General features: G+C 41.9%; 1 protein-coding gene across 1 annotated transcript in view; it reads right to left on the reverse strand.

Annotated features, from left to right (window-relative positions):
• The window catches only part of LOC126483618 (spatacsin), a 410,710-nt gene that overhangs the window by 244,602 nt on the left and 146,124 nt on the right, over positions 1-19,984 (reverse strand). Inside the window, exon 12 of the mRNA XM_050106663.1 lies at positions 11,891-12,218. Within this exon, the coding sequence (XP_049962620.1) occupies positions 11,891-12,218 (328 nt within the window). The remainder of the gene's footprint in view (positions 1-11,890; positions 12,219-19,984) is intronic.

The following is a 19,984-nucleotide window of genomic DNA, read 5'->3' on the forward strand; positions in this document are numbered from 1 at the left end:
ATTTGAAACAAATTTTAAGTACTGGTTGAGATATGAGAATGAGAATAATGATAATGATGATGATGACGATGATGATGATCTGTGGTTGCAGACCTGTGCGACTACTCTGTTAAATACATTACTACAACATTTAAACTCTCAACATAAGAAAATTCAGTTCAAAATGGAGCTGGGAGGCTCTTCTATAAATTTCTTTGACCTTATTATAGACTTTAGCACAAGGACACACTTATCTAGTATTTGCAGAAAAACTGTAGCTACAGATACAGTACCCCTGAAAGCTCCCAGCAACCACATAATCCCAAACATGCAGCTTTCTATTCAATGGTGCATCACCTAAAATCTATTAAATATCTGAATCTTCCTTTCAAATAGAACTACACACCATCAGACATATCACTTCCTGTAATAGCTATAGCTTTTTCCTGACCGATAGTATACAATGACAAAAGAAAATGCATAAAATTACACCACTCCCATATGCTGGCCAACAAGAAGCAGTCAGTAGTTACAAACACCGGTGCATCATCCCATTTACTAGCAAAATTTCAAATAATCTCATGAAAGATTAAAGTCTCACAACCACAAAACTGAATTTAACAATATCAACAGCATATCAAGAATTTTATCCAATAGTAAAGATAAACTGCAACCCCTGGCACAGAGTGGTGTGTATAAAATCACATGCAAGCACTGAGAAAAATTATATTGGTCAGTCAGGCAGAGCTTTGGTAATAAAGTTATCTGAACATGAGAAATGTTGGAGGAAGAAAGATTCAACCTTTGCCTATCATCTTTTAACAGATAATGACTCATATCTTGGAGAATGTGGCTTCCACTCTGTTAAGAAAAGTAGGAAGATGAGTCTGCTAGAAATTGACACACAAAAGCCACAGAATGCCACTTAGTATTAAATGACCGAATTCAATTTTGTTTTTCCCCTTTGATAAATAAGTTTTGCTTACAAATAATAGGTTGAAATTTCAAAATCACATTATTGTTCATTAGTTGTTAAATGTGTCTCTTCATAAAAAAAGATTTTTCTTTTAATTAATGGAACTATTTCTACATAAAAAAGTAATGCTTTCCTGCTTAGATACTCTGCATGTCATCATTTTTGTGTGTTGTGTAAAAAATATCTATTTAGTGTATGTATGAAGACCGAAGTGAAGAATGATAATTTGTACCAATGTCAGGATTTGAACCTGGGTCTCCTGCTCATCAGGCAGAGACTTGAAAAGGTGTCTGGAGCCATATAGTCTCATTTAATGTCTGTTTATGTCACATGTCATTTTATCTGTGTTTGCAACATTCAGTTGTCACCTGAAGATGGCCTAAGAAACAGAAAACAGATTAGTGAGCAAACAAATATAATTTTGTAAAATATCAGGAAATGTTTCCTATTAAACACTTATGAGGGGTTACCAAAAAAGAACCAGAATTATTTTTTAAAAGCTATATATTGTCAAACTGTTTGCAAAACAACCTTATCCCCTTCAAAATAGTCTCCATTAATACTAACACATTTGTCCCACCAGTGCTTCCACTGTTTGAAGCTTTTTTGTAGTCATTTTTAGAAATAGCTGAAAGCTTCTCCCTTGCTTCTTTTTTTTTCTCACTTCCCGAGCACAGGGTCCCAGGTTCGATTCCCAGTGAGGACAGGGATTTTCACCTGCCCCGAGATGACTGGGTGTTGTTGTGTCATCTACATCATCATCATCATCATCATTCATCCCCATTGTGGTCGGAAGAAGGCAATGGCAAACCACCTCCATTAGGACCTTGCCGAGTACGGCTGTGCAGGTCTCCCGCATCATTCCCCTATGCTCTGTCAAGAAGCATGGAGCTTCATTTCGATTTCTTCAATGTTGTCAAATCAGTGTCCTTTCATGCCCCTTTTCATGTGTGGAAATAAGAAAAAGTTGCATGGAGCCAGATCAGGTGAGTAATGTACGTGGTGCAGTGGAACCATGCCATTTTTAGCCACAAACTGTCTAACAGAAGTGGCTGTGAGTGCAGGTGGGTTGTCATGGTGGAAGAACCAGTCTCCTGTCTGCCACAAATCGGGTCTCTCTTGATGAATACTATAGTGGAATCTTCTTAAAACTTCCAAGTAAATGATCTGATTAACAGTTTCACCTGGTGGAACAAACTCTGAATGAACTACGCCCTTGGCATCGAACAAGCTAATCAGCATTGTTTTGATGTTCAATTCGACTCGACGACATTTTTTTGGATGGGGTGACAATGACGTCTTCCACTGGCTTGACTGCTGCTTTGTTTCTGGGTCATAGCCATAGCACCAATAATGAGCTTTCATAGAAAATCTAGATCAGTTTCAAGCTGTTGTTTCAAAGTATGACATGTTTTAACTCGTCATTCCTTTTGATTGACAGTCAGAAACCAAAGAACAAACTTCGCAGCAACCTTTTTCAATCCCAAGTCTTCGAAATTTGCTGAACTTAGCTCCAATATAACCCACTAATCTCTGACCTGTTGATCAATTGGATGGATGGATGGTTTGGGGGATTAAAGGGACCAGACTGCCACGGTCATCGGTCCCTTTGTCCAAGTACTAAAAAAACACCCACAGAGAATAAAAAACGAGTAACAATAGAGCACAGACGACACGGAACGAGAGAAACTGAGACAAAGACCAGACAAAACGAACCAAAAGCACACAGAGTGTGACGGTGGTTGGCCGACCAGAGAAATAAAAAAGGAAAAGCCAACCACTTGAAACACATTAAAAAATCAGTTTAAAACCGGAGGCCGAAGGCCAGAATCAACACAAAACAATAAGATAAAAACAGAAACACTCAGATTAAAGAATAAAAACCCCCTGCCCGAATAAAACGTAAAACTAAGTCAGCCATAGCCGGGTCATCTGTTAAAAGGGCAGGGAGCGAGTCAGGCAGTGCGAACGACTGCCTGAGCGCAGCTAAAAACGGACACTCCAATAAAACATGAACCACGGATAAAACGGAGCCGCAGCGACATAGAGGCGCATCCTCACGGCGCAATAAGTGGCCGTGCGTAAGCCGAGTGTGCCCAATACGCAGCCGGCAGAGGACAACAGACTCCTTGTGAGAGACCCGCAAGGAGGAGCGCCACACACCGGTAGCCCCCTTGATGGCCCGAAGTTTGTTGCGTGAAGGCAGGGCGCGCCATTCAGTGTCCCAAAGGTCCAGAATTTTGCGGCGTAGGAACGCTTGCAAATCTGTCTCCGGGACGCCAACGTCCAGAGATGGTGCACTAGTCGCCTCTTTCGCCAGCCGGTCAACATTCTCGTTGCCGGGGATCCCAACATGGCCTGGGGTCCACACGAAGACCGCAGAGCGGCCGCAACGCGCAAGAGTATGCAGGGACTCATGGATAGCCATCACCAGACGGGAACGAGGAAAACACTGGTCGAGTGCTCGTAAACTGCTCAGGGAATCGCTACAGATAACGAAGGACTCACCTGAGCAGGAGCGGATATACTCTAGGGCTCGAAAGATGGCGACCAGCTCAGCAGTGTAAACGCTGCAGCCAGCCGGTAAGGAACGTTGTTCGGAATGGTCCCCTAGAGTGAGCGCATACCCGACTCGACCAGCAACCATCGAGCCGTCGGTGTAAACAATGCCAGAGCCCTGATACGTGGCCAGGATGGAATAAAAGCGGCGGCGGAAGGCCTCTGGAGGGACTGAGTCCTTCGAGCCCTGTGCCAAGTCTAGCCGAAGGCAAGGGCGAGGAACGCACCACGGGGGTGTACGCAGAGGTGCCCGGAAAGGAGGTGGAACAGGGACAAGCCCAAGCCCGGAGAGAAGCTCCTTGACGTGTATAGCGATCGGACAACCCGACCGGGGCCGACGTTCCGGCAGACGGACGACTGACTGCGGGAACAGGAGACGATAGTTAGGATGCCCGGGCGAGCTTAGAACATGGGCAGCATAAGCGGCCAGCAAACGTTGGCGCCGGAACCGCAGTGGAGGGACACCTGCCTCCACGAGTAAGCTGTCCACAGGGCTGGTGCGGAAAGCACCAGTGGCAAGGCGTATCCCGCTGTGGAGAATTGGGTCCAGCACCCGCAACGCAGACGGGGATGCGGAGCCATATGCCAGGCACCCAAAATCCAGACGGGACTGGATTAACGCCTGGTAGAGCCGTAACAGGGTAGAGCGGTCGGCTCCCCAGCGGGTGTGGCTCAAACATCGCAGTGCATTGAGATGCCGCCAACACGTCTGTTTGAGCTGCCGGATATGAGGCAGCCAAGTCAATCGGGCATCGAAAACCACCCCCAAAAACCTGTGTGATTCCACCACCGAAAGAAGTTCGCCGTTAAGAGAAAGCTGCGGCTCCGGGTGGACAGTACGTCGCCGGCAGAAATGCATAACGCAGGTCTTGGCTGCCGAAAACTGAAACCCATGCGCTACAGCCCAAGACTGCGCCCTACGGATAGCGCCCTGTAGCTGACGTTCAACAGCTGCAATGCCGGGAGAGCTGTAATAAAGGCAGAAGTCGTCAGCATACAGGGAAGCGGAGACAGAGTTTCCCACAGCCGCAGCAAGACCGTTAATGGCTAGTAAAAACAGACTGACACTTAAAACGGAACCCTGTGGCACACTGTTCTCCTGGACGTGGGAGGAACTATACGAGGCAGCGACTTGCACGCGGAAGGTACGACACGACAGAAAATTGCGGATAAAAATCGGCAGAGGACCCCGAAGACCCCATCCATGAAGCGTAGAAAGAATGTCATGACGCCACGTCGTGTCGTACGCCTTCCGCATGTCGAAAAAGACAGCGACCAGGTGCTGACGGCGGGAAAAGGCAGTACGGATGGCCGACTCCAGGCTCACCAGATTGTCGGCGGCGGAGCGGCCTTTACGGAACCCACCCTGAGATGGAGCCAGAAGGCCCCGAGACTCCAGTACCCAATTCAAGCGCCGGCTCACCATCCATTCAAGCAACTTGCAAAGAACGTTGGTGAGGCTAATGGGACGGTAGCTGTCCACCTCCAGAGGGTTCTTTCCAGGTTTCAAAACGGGGATGACAATGCCTTCCCGCCATTGCGACGGAAACTCCCCCTCGACCCAAAGACGGTTGTAAAGATCGAGAAGGCGCCGCTGGCAGTCCACTGAAAGGTGTTTCAGCATCTGGCAGTGGATGCCATCTGGCCCAGGAGCGGTATCAGGGCAAGCAGCGAGGGCACTGCGAAATTCCCACTCACTGAATGGAGCATTGTAAGATTCCAGGTGGTTGGTGCGAAACGAAAGGCTCCGACGTTCCATCCGCTCTTTAATGGAGCGGAAGGCCTGGGGGTAATTCGCAGAAGCGGAACTCATAGCAAAAAGCTCTGCTAAGCGATTTGCAATGACGTCGGAGTCTGTACAAACGGCTCCATTCAGTGAGAGCGCAGGGACGCTGGCAGGGGTCCGATAGCCGTAGACGCGTCGAATCTTGGCCCAGACCTGCGAGGGAGTGACATGGAGGCCAATCGTGGACACATACCGCTCCCAGCACTCCTTCTTGCCCTGGCGGATAAGGAGGCGGGCCCGCGCACACAGCCGTTTGAAGGCGATAAGGTGGGCTAAGGAGGGATGTCGCTTGTGACGCTGGAGCGCCCGCCGGCGATCTTTAATCGCTTCAGCGATCTCAGGCGACCACCAAGGCACAGCCTTCCGCCGAGGGGACCCACAGGAATGAGGAATGGCAGATTCGGCGGCAGTAACGATGCCGGTGGTGACCGATTGAACCACCGCATCAGTGTCATCGGTAGAGAGAGGCTCAAAAGCGGCAGTGGAGGAGAACAAGTCCCAGTCAGCCTTATTCATAGCCCATCTGCTAGGGCGCCCAGAAGAGTGGCGCTGTGGTAGTGACAAAATGATCGGAAAATGGTCACTACCACACAGGTCGTCATGCACACTCCATTGGACAGACGGTAAGAGGCTATGGCTACAGATTGAAAGGTCAATGGCGGAGTAGGTGCCATGCGCCACACTGAAGTGTGTGAAGGCACCATCATTTAACAGCGAGAGATCGAGCTGCGACAATAAATGCTCAACGATGGCGCCTCGACCTGTTGCCACTGACCCACCCCACAGAGGGTTATGAGCGTTGAAGTCGCCCAATAGCAATAAAGGTGGCGGCAATTGGGCGACCAGTGCAGCCAGGACATGCTGCGAGACATCACCATCCGGTGGAAGGTAAAGACTGCAGACGGTAATAGCCTGTGGCGTCCACACGCGTACAGCGACAGCCTCTAAAGGCGTCTGGAGAGGGATAGACTCGCTGTGCAGAGTGTAAAGGACATATATGCAGACGCCACCAGACACCCTTTCATAAGCTGCTCGGTTCTTATAATAACCCCTATAGCCACGGAGGGCGGGGGTTCGCATTGCCGGAAACCAAGTTTCCTGCAGAGCAATGAAAAGGAAAGGATGACAGCTAATAAGTTGGCGGAGCTCAGCGAGATGGTGGAAGAAACCGCTGCAGTTCCACTGGAGGATGGTATTGTCCATGGCTGAGAAAGGCGTGACGGGACGGGGAAGGCAGATTACGCCGCTGGGTCACCTGCTGCCTCCGATTGAGCACCCGTGCTAGTGTTATCCATGGCGTCTGAGGGACCGGCGATTTCTAGGTCCTCAGCGGACGCCAGGATCTCCACCTCGTCCTCAGTCGCAGAGCTGTAAGGTGGCGGTGGGGTGGCTGCCACCGCGAGTTCCTTGGGCTTAGAGCTCTTCTTCTTTGATTTCTCACGCTGCTCCTTGGGTTTAACTGGCTGGGAGGGCTTCACCGATTCAGTCTCCGGGACTGAGGAGGATCGTGATGCCCGTCGACCAGCTGATTGCGGGCACTTACGCCACTGGCGGTCGTCAGCCTTCCCACTGGTGGAAACCTGGGAAGGGAGGGACCCGAGGGACCCCTTGCGAGCGTGAGAAGCCGAAGAAGTTGGACACTTCTCCGGCTTAGAAGCAGGGACGGACGTCCCTGATGGGGGGGATGGTGTTGCCCCTGAGGTAGGTGGCGCAGGAGCAACCCGGTGGGTAAAGCCCCCCACTGGCAAGGGGGCAGGAGGAGTCTTACTGGTTATCGAGCTGGCTGGAATTCGTGAAACTGATGGGGCGAGCACAGGTGTTGTAGCGGCGGCGTAGGATGACGTCATTCGCACGGGATGTAATCGGTCGTATTTCCGCTTGGCCTCAGTATAAGTCAGTCGGTCCAGGGTCTTATATTCCATGATTTTGCGTTCTTTCTGGAAGATTCTGCAGTCTGGCGAGCAAGGTGAATGGTGCTCCCCGCAGTTGACATAGATGGGAGGCGGGGCACATGGAGTATCGGGATGAGACGGGCGTCCGCAATCTCGACATGTGAGGCTGGAAGTGCAGCGGGAAGACATATGGCCAAACTTCCAGCACTTGAAGCACCGCATCGGGGGAGGAATATAGGGCCTGACGTCACATCGGTAGACCATCACCTTGACCTTTTCCGGTAACGTATCACCCTCGAAGGCCAAGATGAAGGCACCGGTAGCTATCTGATTTTCCTTCGGACCCCGATGAACGCGCCGGACGAAATGTACACCTCTGCGCTCTAAGTTGGCGCGCAGCTCGTCATCAGACTGCAAAAGAAGGTCCTTATGGTAAATAACTCCCTGGACCATATTTAAACTCTTATGCGGTGTGATCGTAACAGCAACATCCCCCAACTTGTCACAAGCAAGTAACCGTCGTGACTGGGCAGAGGATGCCGTTTGGATCAGGACCGATCCAGAGCGCATTTTTGACAAGCCCTCCACCTCCCCAAACTTGTCCTCTAAATGCTCGACGAAGAACTGAGGCTTTGTTGAGAGAAAAGACTCCCCATCAGCTCTCGTACAAACTAAGAATCGGGGCGAATAAGTGCTACTGCCATCCTGAGATTTACGTTCCTCCCACGGCGTGGCCAGAGAGGGGAACGTTTTTGGATTGTACTTTTCAGCATTAAATTGAGCCCGAGAACGCTTAGAGACTGCTGGCGGCTGGCCGCCAGCGAGAGATGATGTACCACGCTTCATTGCGGGTCATCCGCCCTGATGCCACCTACTCCGACCAAGGGCCCTCCCCACGGGCGCCACCCAGCCACAGCAAAGGCCACCTGGCAGGATGGCCATTGCCGGGAGTCCTGATGCCCCAGGGAGATGGCATCTACTCCTTGGCATACGTGGGGAGTGAACGGCGCAGGCATCAGTAGAGCGATCCCTGTGTTGTCAGGGGGCTACAACCAAGAGGGTACATGGCGACCCCACCACAACGGACTGGCTACCGTGCTGGATCTTAGGTGCAAAAATGGCCAAGGTCGTCGTCACAGTTAAAAGAAATACTGCAGAGTGCAGCGTGGTAATCGCCCAAGAGATCGAAAACGAGCGGGACACCATTGCAACGACGAGAAAGACGGCTATAGGTCTAATTGCACGAAGGATACAGTGCACCATGTAAGGTGCCCTTCCCCAATTGGCTCGCTCTTCGGAATAATTTAGAAAGATGGAGGTCAAACCCGAGAGGGGACCATCACATAAGGCCGAAACGTTGGAGACTCCTTTTAGTCGCCTCTTACGACAGGCAGGAATACCGCGGGCCTATTCTAACCCCCGAACCCGCAGGGGGTGTTGATCAATTGGTTGACGGTCTGTGAGCACAAGCTCTCAAAATTTTTTACATATTTTCATTGATTCAGACAGTTGGTGGACATCCAGAACAACGTGCGTCATCAGTCGCCATGTCACCATTTTTAAATCAAGCGAACCACTCGTACACTTGAGTTTTTCCTGCAGCTTCATCTTGGTAAGCTGTTTTCATCATTTTACTGAGTAGAAAACAAAACTTTACAGCTGCACAATATTCACTTAAACTTTCCTTCATAAAAAACAAAACAAGAAAAAAACAGCACTAGCAAGAACAATCACTGCAGATGAACAGAGCAAGCCAGGTCAACAACACAGGCATCACTGAACTGGATATGAGTTGCACTGCATACCCCTAGCGGTAGAAATGTGTATTACACAAGCTCCGTCCATGGCAATGTAATTCCAGTATTTTTTGGGTAGCCCCTCATCCATAGGAATATCATTTTACATTGTGTTCTGGGGAACGTTCACGTGGGAGGCAGATAGGGAAATGGAACATCTGCCTTTGGAGCTTATACATATTGCTTCCTTCTGACATGTATTAAGCTACTGTTGAATACTGGTATTTATTTGAAAATTTGAAGTGAATGAAGTCTTGAAATTCAACAAAGATTTCAATTTTTTATTCAATCTCAGACAGAAAATTCATCAGTCTCAAACAAGTTTTATCAGTTTTGTACAATATTTTAACTATACTGAAATAATGAACAGAGTCACTTAAGTAGTCCTCAGATAAACCAACAGAGAAATTTGGAACATGTGGCGAATCTGGAGGTTCACATTCTGAATTTCTCGTATCTGGCACATTATCATCAGAATTGAGATTGCTCACGTTTTCAATTGGGTGGTGCTCATTGACTTTAAAGGTAATAGTTGCATTCTCTCCCAACAAAATATTCTGATCCATTTCATTTTATAATATTTCTGCAACTTTCATATTTTGCAAGAGGAACATATGAATCATTGGTGTCACCTACAGAGTCCGAGTGTTCAGGAAACATCTACTCCGTCACCTGCATAATTTGTCTGCTTCTATGAGACACACAGGCAGAGATTTTTACAGTTATAGCGCTCTAAAAAAACAGCCTGAGTTAGGAACTAATACATGCTAGGACTTCCTTGTTGTATGTAATTTATGAAAAGAGTTGTAAAAAGAGTAGCTACCTATCTTCACAAACAAGCTAACAACCACAAAATAATGATACAATGAAGTCACCATAATAAATCAAATCCAAATTTATACTGTATACATTATATACCTATACTCAGAAAACATTTTGAGCAAGTAAACTAGTAGTTTACAAAGAAAGAAAACTACACTGAAATGAGCTGAAACCACACTCAAAAAGAAGTAATTTGGTAGTTGTGACTTTATCAACAAATTTATTCAATCCAAATTCCTGGAAGCAAACTCACTAAAACATAATTTAAGTTGCAGCATAGTCAAGTAACTAAAAATGTCATGCAAAAGAACTTAAAGAATACAATGGATTATCTGCCTGTGAGGCACAGCAGTGCAAGTTCAGGAGAATTTGCCTGTGTGACAGTGTGTGGCTGAAATGGCAGCAAGTTTTGTTGAGTAAATTGCCATGATGAGGCACAGTACTTTCACTGTACTATGACTAAATACCTCCTTCACATCCCCTCATAGGCGACAAATCCTGTCTCGCAGACATTCTACATTTATCCCACCCTCAAAATCTACCTCTCCCCACCATACAGAATCCAGAACCTAAGCAGACCGAAACACAGTCAGGAACCTTTCCTCCAAAAGCCTTAGCCCTGCACAAGTATCAATCCTTTCCAAAGGCCTCACTTTTTGCCCCACTCCCAAATTCAGTCATGCAGAACTTGTTAAAAACCTTCTTTCCTCCTCCAGGTCCCTACAGTGGAAACACTTTTTCACCAGCAACACTGCCAATTAGACTCAACCAAAGACCAATGTTGAACCCTCCCTGACTCACTTCACTCCTCCATCCAACTGTGATACTCAATCACTGCCCCCCAAAATCACCCCCTATTAACTTTCCAGACTTTCTTAACCTCAAACCTTGCCTCACCATCAGTCCCCAAATCCCTCAACATGCAAATAAAACTAAAACTTAAATAAAAAAAAAAACTGCAAACCACCACCTAAAAATTGATCCCGACCTTATAATCCTACCTGCGAACAAATTAGAAGAAGCTGACAGACACAGTGGTCGTGTGTGTGTGTGTGTGTGTGTGTGTGTGTGTGTGTGTGTGTGTGTGTGTGTTTTGATAAAGGCCTTGTTGGTCGAAAGCTTATTTTGCGACAGTCTTTTTGTTGTGCCTATCTGCGATCAGCATCTGCTACATGATGAGTAGCAATTATTGTTTTCATAATATTGTTACATTATTACAATTACATACTTTGACCTTCAAGCAATATTTGTCCGTTTACAGGCAAGATGTTGCATTATACTGAATTGGTCCCAACTGCAGTCAAAAAACAAGGGAAGTATTTCTTTTCAAAACATAACTAACTAGCAAACCCAGCAATGCATCTTTATTGGCAAATTCATATGATATACATCCTAATCTGGGGTATCGCTGGAAATTGTGTCAGCACACAAACTGTGGCTCCTAATTGTGATTTTGCCCATTTTGAAAGTTTGGGACTCAAAAATGTTAAAAAAAACATATAGAATATAAATGAAAAAGACTCCTTCATTTTCATTTTATTGTTTTTAAGTTTCTTTAAATGTCTGTATACAATACAATTACAAAACTTCAGAAAATTTTTTGTTTTTTGGATATTGTGCGGTAAGAGTATCAGCTGGTTTTCAACTGATTTTCTGAACTACCTGTTCATGAATGCACAACATACAACTGACAATGCAAAAAAACATTCTGATTACAAATCAATTTGAATGCCTGGCATTGAGCACTTTTTATTGTTATTGCACACTAAACTCTGATTGGTAAGTGAAGTCACTTCAAATGAATAGGTAAGTAAATAAGTCAAGAACTTTTCAAGATTTTTGAAAACAATGTTAAAAATTTCCTGTTTATATATTACTAAAGATATTTAAGGATGGTAATTCTTAGGCAGTTCACTGAAGCAACAGACAATGGAATATTCACATTTTTATAATACCAGATCCCAAGGCAACACAACATATCCATTAACAAGTTTTACCAAGTGGGATGATTTCATTCATAGAGTTTAATTAAATGTAGGGCATTACTTTAATTCAGAAAATATTCATACTTATGACTAACCTGCTCAAATGGTCCAATACAAGATCTTTTGTTGTCTGCATTGCATCTTCTAATCTTATATTGTCTATCATAGACTGTGATATCTCCATTGATGCAAACATTCTTGCTACTTCAACAGAAGTCAAAACACACAAATTATCTTTCTCCATTTGATATGAAAGATCTTTCATAGCATTTTCCCATTGGTGTAGACAATCCAATGATTCTTCTGGAGGGTTACCATTGTTATAATAAGAATCAATCCAACATACCAAAATATCATCTCTGTTGTTACGTAGTAAATATTTCCAAGTAACATCTGGATTTAGAAGGGCTTGTAAATGCGAACCTGGAAATTTTAAAACCTGTACATAGCAGAGCTTGAGAGTAGCCCATCAAAACAAAATCTGAACCCAATGCAGATTAAAATATGTAGTTATAAACATACAATTGCTTTAAATCAGTGGATCTGTTTTTAAATCATCAACCAGTGTAGGTAACAAAATGCTTCTTTTGGATATCTCACTCATATATGAAAAACAGACTTCTCATACAAACACTGGTCGAGCCTAAGAGTGGGTAAATAGTTTTTGAAACTGGGAGGGCACATTGAATAAAGTATATACATGATTTATCTGCAGGACAGCTGATCACTGGAAGCCATTTGTATACCAATCATCCTTTGAAACTCTGTAGGAGCTTTATACTAACTGAACATAGGAAGAAATATTGGAATTTTGATTAAACTGAGAAATACTTCCACCCCACAACAAGCTTAAATTTAAATTTCATTTAGTCTTTCTGCATCATGTTACTATCATAGCATCTCAACACATATTAGTGCTACTGCAGTCTGATGACCAATGATCCACAGATTTATTTTGTACATCCCAATGCCCTAAAATACATGCCTCACTATGTCAACAGATGCTTCTCGACCTTGAGAATCTTATGCTTTAATGAAAACTGTTCTAGAGGTGTCTTCCTTATAAAAAGCAATAAAGTTAAACAGCTGCCAAGATCCAGCCACAGTCATAAAGATCACTTTTCCCATCCTATTCTACACCATAAAAACCAAATGAAACATTGTTTGTCATTAATCCATGCCACTCATCAATATTTCCTGTTGCAATTTTTAAGGAGAGTCCATATTTATGCAGAATATGTCAAAATATACATTATGGCAGATCTGCAGCTGTGACAAACTGTTCATGTACATAACATTCACGATAATGAAAAGGATAAATTGCTACTCACAATAAAGAAGATACATTGCGTTGCAGACAGGTATGATGATCATTTCCATAATACTGTTGATATTCCAACTAGGACTTTCCATTGTTTAACAATCATAATTAATGTTTAAGCTATAAAACTACAAAGGGAATGAAGAGTTGGCCAGTAGACCCACTTGCATTCAGCAGGTGAAATATCATTACTGCTGATAGACACGTGTAAAAGTGGAAACACTAATCTCTGCTTTTGGAAATATTAATTTCTTCCTCAAGGCTAGATAAAATATGCAAGGCCGCAGAAGCAAGCATAACTATGGGAAATATAGATGCCACCTACAGAAAAAGTAAAGAGACCTTAGGAGAAAATAAAGCAACTGTTTGGACATCAAATACTGTGAGATCGGGTTTTTGAAACCATCAACCAGATACCACACCCTGCAGCCATTCCCCCTGGTGGGCCCTCACTTGCAAGTAACTGCCAAAAAACAATTCAGAATTGTGAGTATCAATCAACAGTGTTAACAAAGTATTATTGTATGGACTTGTGTGGCTTAATGGACAGGGTAAGGACTTTGCATGCAAAAGATTATGGGTTTGAATGTCATCAGGTGTGTTAAATTATTTTTATTATTACATTTTTATTGAAATTACTTTGATTATTATTTGTATTCAATTGAATGCTTTAAATGTAATTTTTTATTTCTGTTCCTTTGTCACTTCATTTCAATCATCATATCAACTATTTCATTGGCTCTCTGTTTCTTCCTATCATTCTCTTCTGCTTGAAATCTTTCTTGATGTCATTTTAATTTATTTTATGTATTAATTTTTTCCATTTCATCTTCTTATTTTCTCATTCATGTTATTGCTTTCATCATTTCTGTTCCTCATTTTGCTTGAATTTCATTTTACTTATAATCCCTTCTTTTGTTTAAATCTTCATCTGTGTTATTTTGCCCACAGTGCAGTATGAATGAATACTACATTTTAAATGTTTGTATGATGATTACAAAAAAAGAAGAAGAAGAAGAAGAGCACATCTTGTAACAAAAAATAAATTTTCGTCACCATCGCACAGCCAATATAATGTAATCTTTTGTTTTTAAAAGACAGATCAGCATTTTCAAATATTTAAATATTATAGAAGATTATATAATTAAATTTACATTTACAAAAATTTCGAATAGAAAAATAATGATATCATTAAAAAAGCAATTAGAGCAAATGAAAACATTCATATAGTGACTCAAAAGATGTGACAAAGGAAAAGAAAGAAATTAAAAAATTACATTTAAACCTAATTGAATAATATAATGATCAACATCATTTTGATAAAGATTTAAAAATTTAAAAAAATCTCTACCCTATCCATCAAATCATGGAACCAATTATACCATTACTCATTTTATAACACTACTGAGGGTCACATAAAATTCTGAATTTTTTTTGTAAATTACTCTGTAACGAGGACCCACCAGGGTGAATGGCTGCATGGTGTGATTACCTGCGATCTTAACATACATGACCATATAGCATACTTAAGCGCAGCATTATAGACAGTAAAGGGAAGATATATGGAGAGGAGATAGGAGACATGATACTGCAAAAAAGTGACAGGGCATTCACAGACCTAAGTTGAAACAAGGCTCCTGGAGAAGACATTCCCTCAGAATTATTGAAATCTCTTGCTGAGCCAGCCAGACAAAACCATTCCACGTAATGTACAAGATATATGAGACAGGTGAAATATCCTCAGATTTCAACAAGAATGTAATAATTTAAATGCAAAGACTGCAGGTGCTGACAGTTGTGAATATGTATTACTGAACAATCACTTTAATGAGTTGTGGTTGCAAAATATTGATACAAATTATTTACAGATGAATGGAAAAACACAGAAACTGATCTCAGTGAAGATTACTTTGGGTTTTGGAGAAATGTAGGAACATGTGAACATTTTAGAAGGTAGTAGGGTACAGAAAGGCAAACATACATGTATTGTATTTGTAGATTTGGAGAAAGCTTTCAACAATACTGACTGGATCAAACTGTTTGAAATTCTGAAAGTAGCAGAAATGAAACACAGTAGGCAAACTGATGTACCACCACTCATGATGCACTCAATTTCAGAGATCGCGCATCCATACAGTTCACAGGCCTGCTTATAGAGGCCACCTAGGTCAGCCCCCTGGTGAACTTTGGTGAGACCCCAAAGAAACAGTATTATTTAAGTGACAGCAAATGAATGTTTGGCCTATCCTGTAATCTGTATCACTGTTGTCCATTCAATATGTTCAATGCTCCGCACACATTGTATCTTACATTGGCTCTATAAAGTACTATGTTCCATAAATCGTGTTTGTTCTTGCTATAACACAAACCTTATTTACAACCTGTACAGACACTAGACTGCAATTATAAGTTTCAAAAGTCTTGAAAGGGATGTATAATTGAGAAGGGAGTAACACAAGGTTGTGGCCTACACCCAATTTTGTTCAATCCATACACTGATTATGCAGCAAAGGAAACCAAATAGATATTTGGAAAGGGAATTAAAATCCTGCAAGAAGAAATAAAAGTGTTGATGTTTGCCAATAACATTCTCATTCTGTTAGAAGAAGCAAAGAGCTTGAAAGAGCAATTGACAGAAATGGAGAAAGTCTTAAAAAGGGATTGTAAAATGAACACCAACAGAAATAAAACAAAGGCAATGAAATGAAGACAAAATTAAATCATGCCATGCCAAGGGAATTAGATTAGGAAATGGGACACTAAAACTAATAAATGAGTTTCACTATTTCAGCAACAAAATAACTGATGATGGCTGAAGTATAGAAGACATAAAATGTATACTGGTTATACCAAGATATACATTTTAGAAGAAGAGGAATTTGTTAACATTTAATACAAATTTAAGTGTTGCAAAGTTTTTTTCTGAAAATATTTGTCTGTAGTGTGGCCTTATACGGAAGTTAAATGTGTTGTGGATGAACTTGATACAATTTTATAACAAGAACACAACACTTTTAGCAATAGTGGTCTTCTTCCTTTAATATCTAAAAGATGACTCATAGCAACAACAAAAACTTCACAGAGCAAAAGCATGGAAAATAAAGGGAACTCTTACAAGCAAAGAAATTCACAACACAGAACCAAGCACCACTGCAGGAGAGGAGAGGAAACACAGTTCTGATTTATTTACTTTAACACTTCCCCCAAATCAAACTGTGGTGCGCTAAACAACTTTTAAATAAAAAATAAGAAGTCAAAACACATTAGTTATGAAGTCCTATCTAGGTACACATTGCTTTAAATTTGTTTGATTTTAAAGGCTTTGCAAACATGTCACCAAGTTGATTTTCAGAACATACATATTCTACATTGATATATCCGTTTTGATAGAGTTCCCGCACAAAATAATACCATACTTCGATGTGCTTAGAGCATCTGTGGAACACTGCATTTTTCACTAACTTAATGGCACTTCCATTGTCAATTAACAATAAGAGTGTGTTCCTATGTCCACTGATCTCCAACAGCAGTCTGTTGAGCCATACTAACTCCTTGGTTCCTTCACTTGCAGCAATGAACTCCACTTCAGTGGTGGATAGTGCAATTGATTTCTGCAGTTAGGTTGTCCACGATACAGCCGTGTTGCCAATCATTGAAACAAAACCATTTGTTGATCATCTTGTTTTAGTGTTGCCAGCAAAGTCAGCGTCAGCATAGGCACAAAGTTTACCACCCGATGAAGTATAGAAGAGACCTAAGTCTGAAGTACCATAAAGATATCTGAAAATATATTTTACAGCATTCCAATCAGAAGAAGTGGATCAAGCAACTTTTGATACAACATAAGCGAGATCTGGACGAGTAGAGCATGCCAGTTACATTAACAATCCCAAACAATAAGGAACATTGTTGTCAAGAGTACTGCTATCTTTACTGTCCAATTGTTCATTATCACACGAAGTTTTTAATGGTTTTGCTTCAGCCATGTTAAAACAATGCAGAATCTTCTCTGTGTAATAAACAAGCCAGACTTGCATTGCCCTATTTGCATACCTAAAAATGAGTCTAAGGATCCCACTGTTATTTTGAATTCAGACTATAACATATCTAAAAATGAATTCACTGCACTTTCAGTTATCCCTACAATAAGTCCATCATCAACATAAATAGCAAACAGCAATTTTTCTGTTTTGCTTTGTCAAATGTAAATGCAAGGATCTGCTGTCGAATTAATAAATCCATTTTTTCTCATGAATGAATGAAACCTATTATTCCAGCAATGAGGTGATTGCTTAAGTACATACAATGATTTCTTGAGGCGACAAACACGACCTGACCCATCATCAAAACTTTCCGGCTGAGCCATGTATATTTCTGTACCCAAGTCACCATATAAAAATACAGTTCTAATGTTGAATTGACCAAGTTTCAGATTTTCTTCTGCTGCAATCACTTTTACAGCATGAATAGCATCATAATGAGCAACTGGACTGAATGTTTCATCATAATCAAGTCCGGCACATTGAAACAGACCTCACACAACCAAGTGAGCATGGTATCGATCAATTGACCCATCAGGTTTATATTTAATATGAAGCACCCATCGATTATTGATAACATGTTTTCCTTTAGGCAGTTCTACCAAGTCTCAAGTATCATTTTCTTCAAATGCATTCATTTCTTCTTTCATCGCATTAAACCACTCACTGGAATTACTACTTTCCAAAGTTTCGTTGAAGTTCGTCGGTGCAAGCTCTTCATGGATTGCTTTTGTCACGCAAACTGATGCATTTGCTTCTTAAGAGTGGTGAGGCTGGTATCCCAATTCTTAGTCGCTAAATTTTATTTCACGAACTGGATGTCGATTTGGAAACTCATTTAAATAATCTTGGTCACTAGTTTCAATCTGATCAACAGCAGATTCACGTTCCTGTCCATTTTCTTCAGATACGGAATTAAATTGCAATTCAATTGAATTTCCAGTTGTACATAGCTTTTCTGGTTGAAAATCAACATGATCACATGGTGTTTTGATGGAATGCACATTTTGTAACCATCTTTGTCATTCACATAGCCAATGAAATGGCCAGGTATGGCCTTGTCATTGAACTTAGAATGAAATTTCTTTGGAAAATAAACATAGCATTTTGATCCAAATATCCGTAGATAGCTAAAACTGTTTAAACACTTTGCCAGTCCACAATTTGAAACGTGTTTTACTTCAACACTCGACTTCCCAGTACAAATGAGTAGAAAAACAGCTGTGTCACATGCATGAGCCCAATATGATTTAGGTAACTTGTTAGATGTTAACACTGACTGAGCTAATTCAACTATATGTTGATTGCTTGTTCAGCAACACCATTTTTTCAGGAGTGTTGGACATGTAAGGCAAAGCTCAATACCATGGTCTCACAGCACAGCAGCTACGGAGTTACAGTTAAATTCTCCTCCACAGTCAGACCGAAAAACTTTTACCTTATGACCAGCAGCATCACACTCCTTCAAAAAATTTTTTCTAATTATTAGCCAATTCAGATTTATTTCGAATGAAATATATCCAAATGAAATGAGAATAATCATCTTTGAAAATCACATAGTAACGAAAACCCTTTATAAAGTCAACAGACTTGGGTCCATTAACGTCTGCAATGATCAACTCACCGACAGTTTGTGGATGATCCCTGGGATGACTAAATGGTTTATGGTGGGATTTGCCAAGAACACATCCATCATGAAACAATGTGGTATCAGGGCACTTAACTGATACCTAAACAAGAGAGCACATCTTGTATACGATTTTTATCTTGATGACCGAGTCTCTCATGCCAACATTGTAGTTGTTCTTCTGAAGTTGCTAAGTTAATAATTACCTGTGAATCCGGAGGACAAACTCACATGTTCATAATGTATACTGAACCAACTAGTCTTCCTATTGTGACTATTTCATTATGTCACCGAGTGATAACACCTTTGTTAACATAAGTCATATTATATCCAGATTGTGTAGCTTGACTGACAGAGAAAAGTTGGTGTCTGACGTCAGGTACATACCAGACATTTTCAAGCAAAGCAGGTGTCCAGCTATTGCTTATGAATATTTCAATATGAATACTGGCAGTCCCATGTGCAAAAATAACTTTTTTGCCAGCTGTCTGTACACATTGTGGGATCGGAAGCTTTTTGAATGTAGCAAAATGCTGTTTATTTGGTGAAATATGATGTGTCGTGCCAGAGTCTGAAATACAAGAACCTGCACTATCAGAATTAACATGAGACAACAAGCTAATGGCTAGAAATGTATTTGGTTTGTTGCTCACTTTTAAACTGGAACTCGAATTATTATTATGTTAGCCGTCGCTTTTGCTGCTTCTGCGGCCATGCGCTTTCTGCAGTTCGCAATAATATGTCCAGCTTTCTTGCAATACAGACATGTACAACTTTCTTTCTTCTTTGACTTACTCCCCCCAGTTGCAAATTTCTTCAGCTTTTTATGTTGCTCATTCAAATTTGATTTTGCATAGAAAGCACCAGCTGCCTGCTTAGCTAGTGAATTCTCAATCGAACGCAAATTCTCAATTAGAAGCTGTGTTGTCTGCTCCATTTCAGGAACACGATACCAGGTGGACCTGTAAAACTGATATTCGGGTCCTAATGTTTCAAAAATATGATGGCGGAGCAGCGAAAGAGGCAACATTGTATATGGAGTAATTTTGTTCAGTTCACTGCACAAGTCTTGGAAAATGTTCGCAAGTAGCATATTGTGTGTTTTGTTATACACATAACATTATCTCTTGACGTTTCAAAGAAACAATCGAACAACATATATAGTTGCTGCAATGAAGATTGTTCATATACTGACGTAAGG

The sequence above is a fragment of the Schistocerca serialis genome, chromosome 6 (assembly GCF_023864345.2).
Source record: "Schistocerca serialis cubense isolate TAMUIC-IGC-003099 chromosome 6, iqSchSeri2.2, whole genome shotgun sequence".
Classification (NCBI taxonomy): Eukaryota; Metazoa; Arthropoda; class Insecta; order Orthoptera; family Acrididae; genus Schistocerca; species Schistocerca serialis.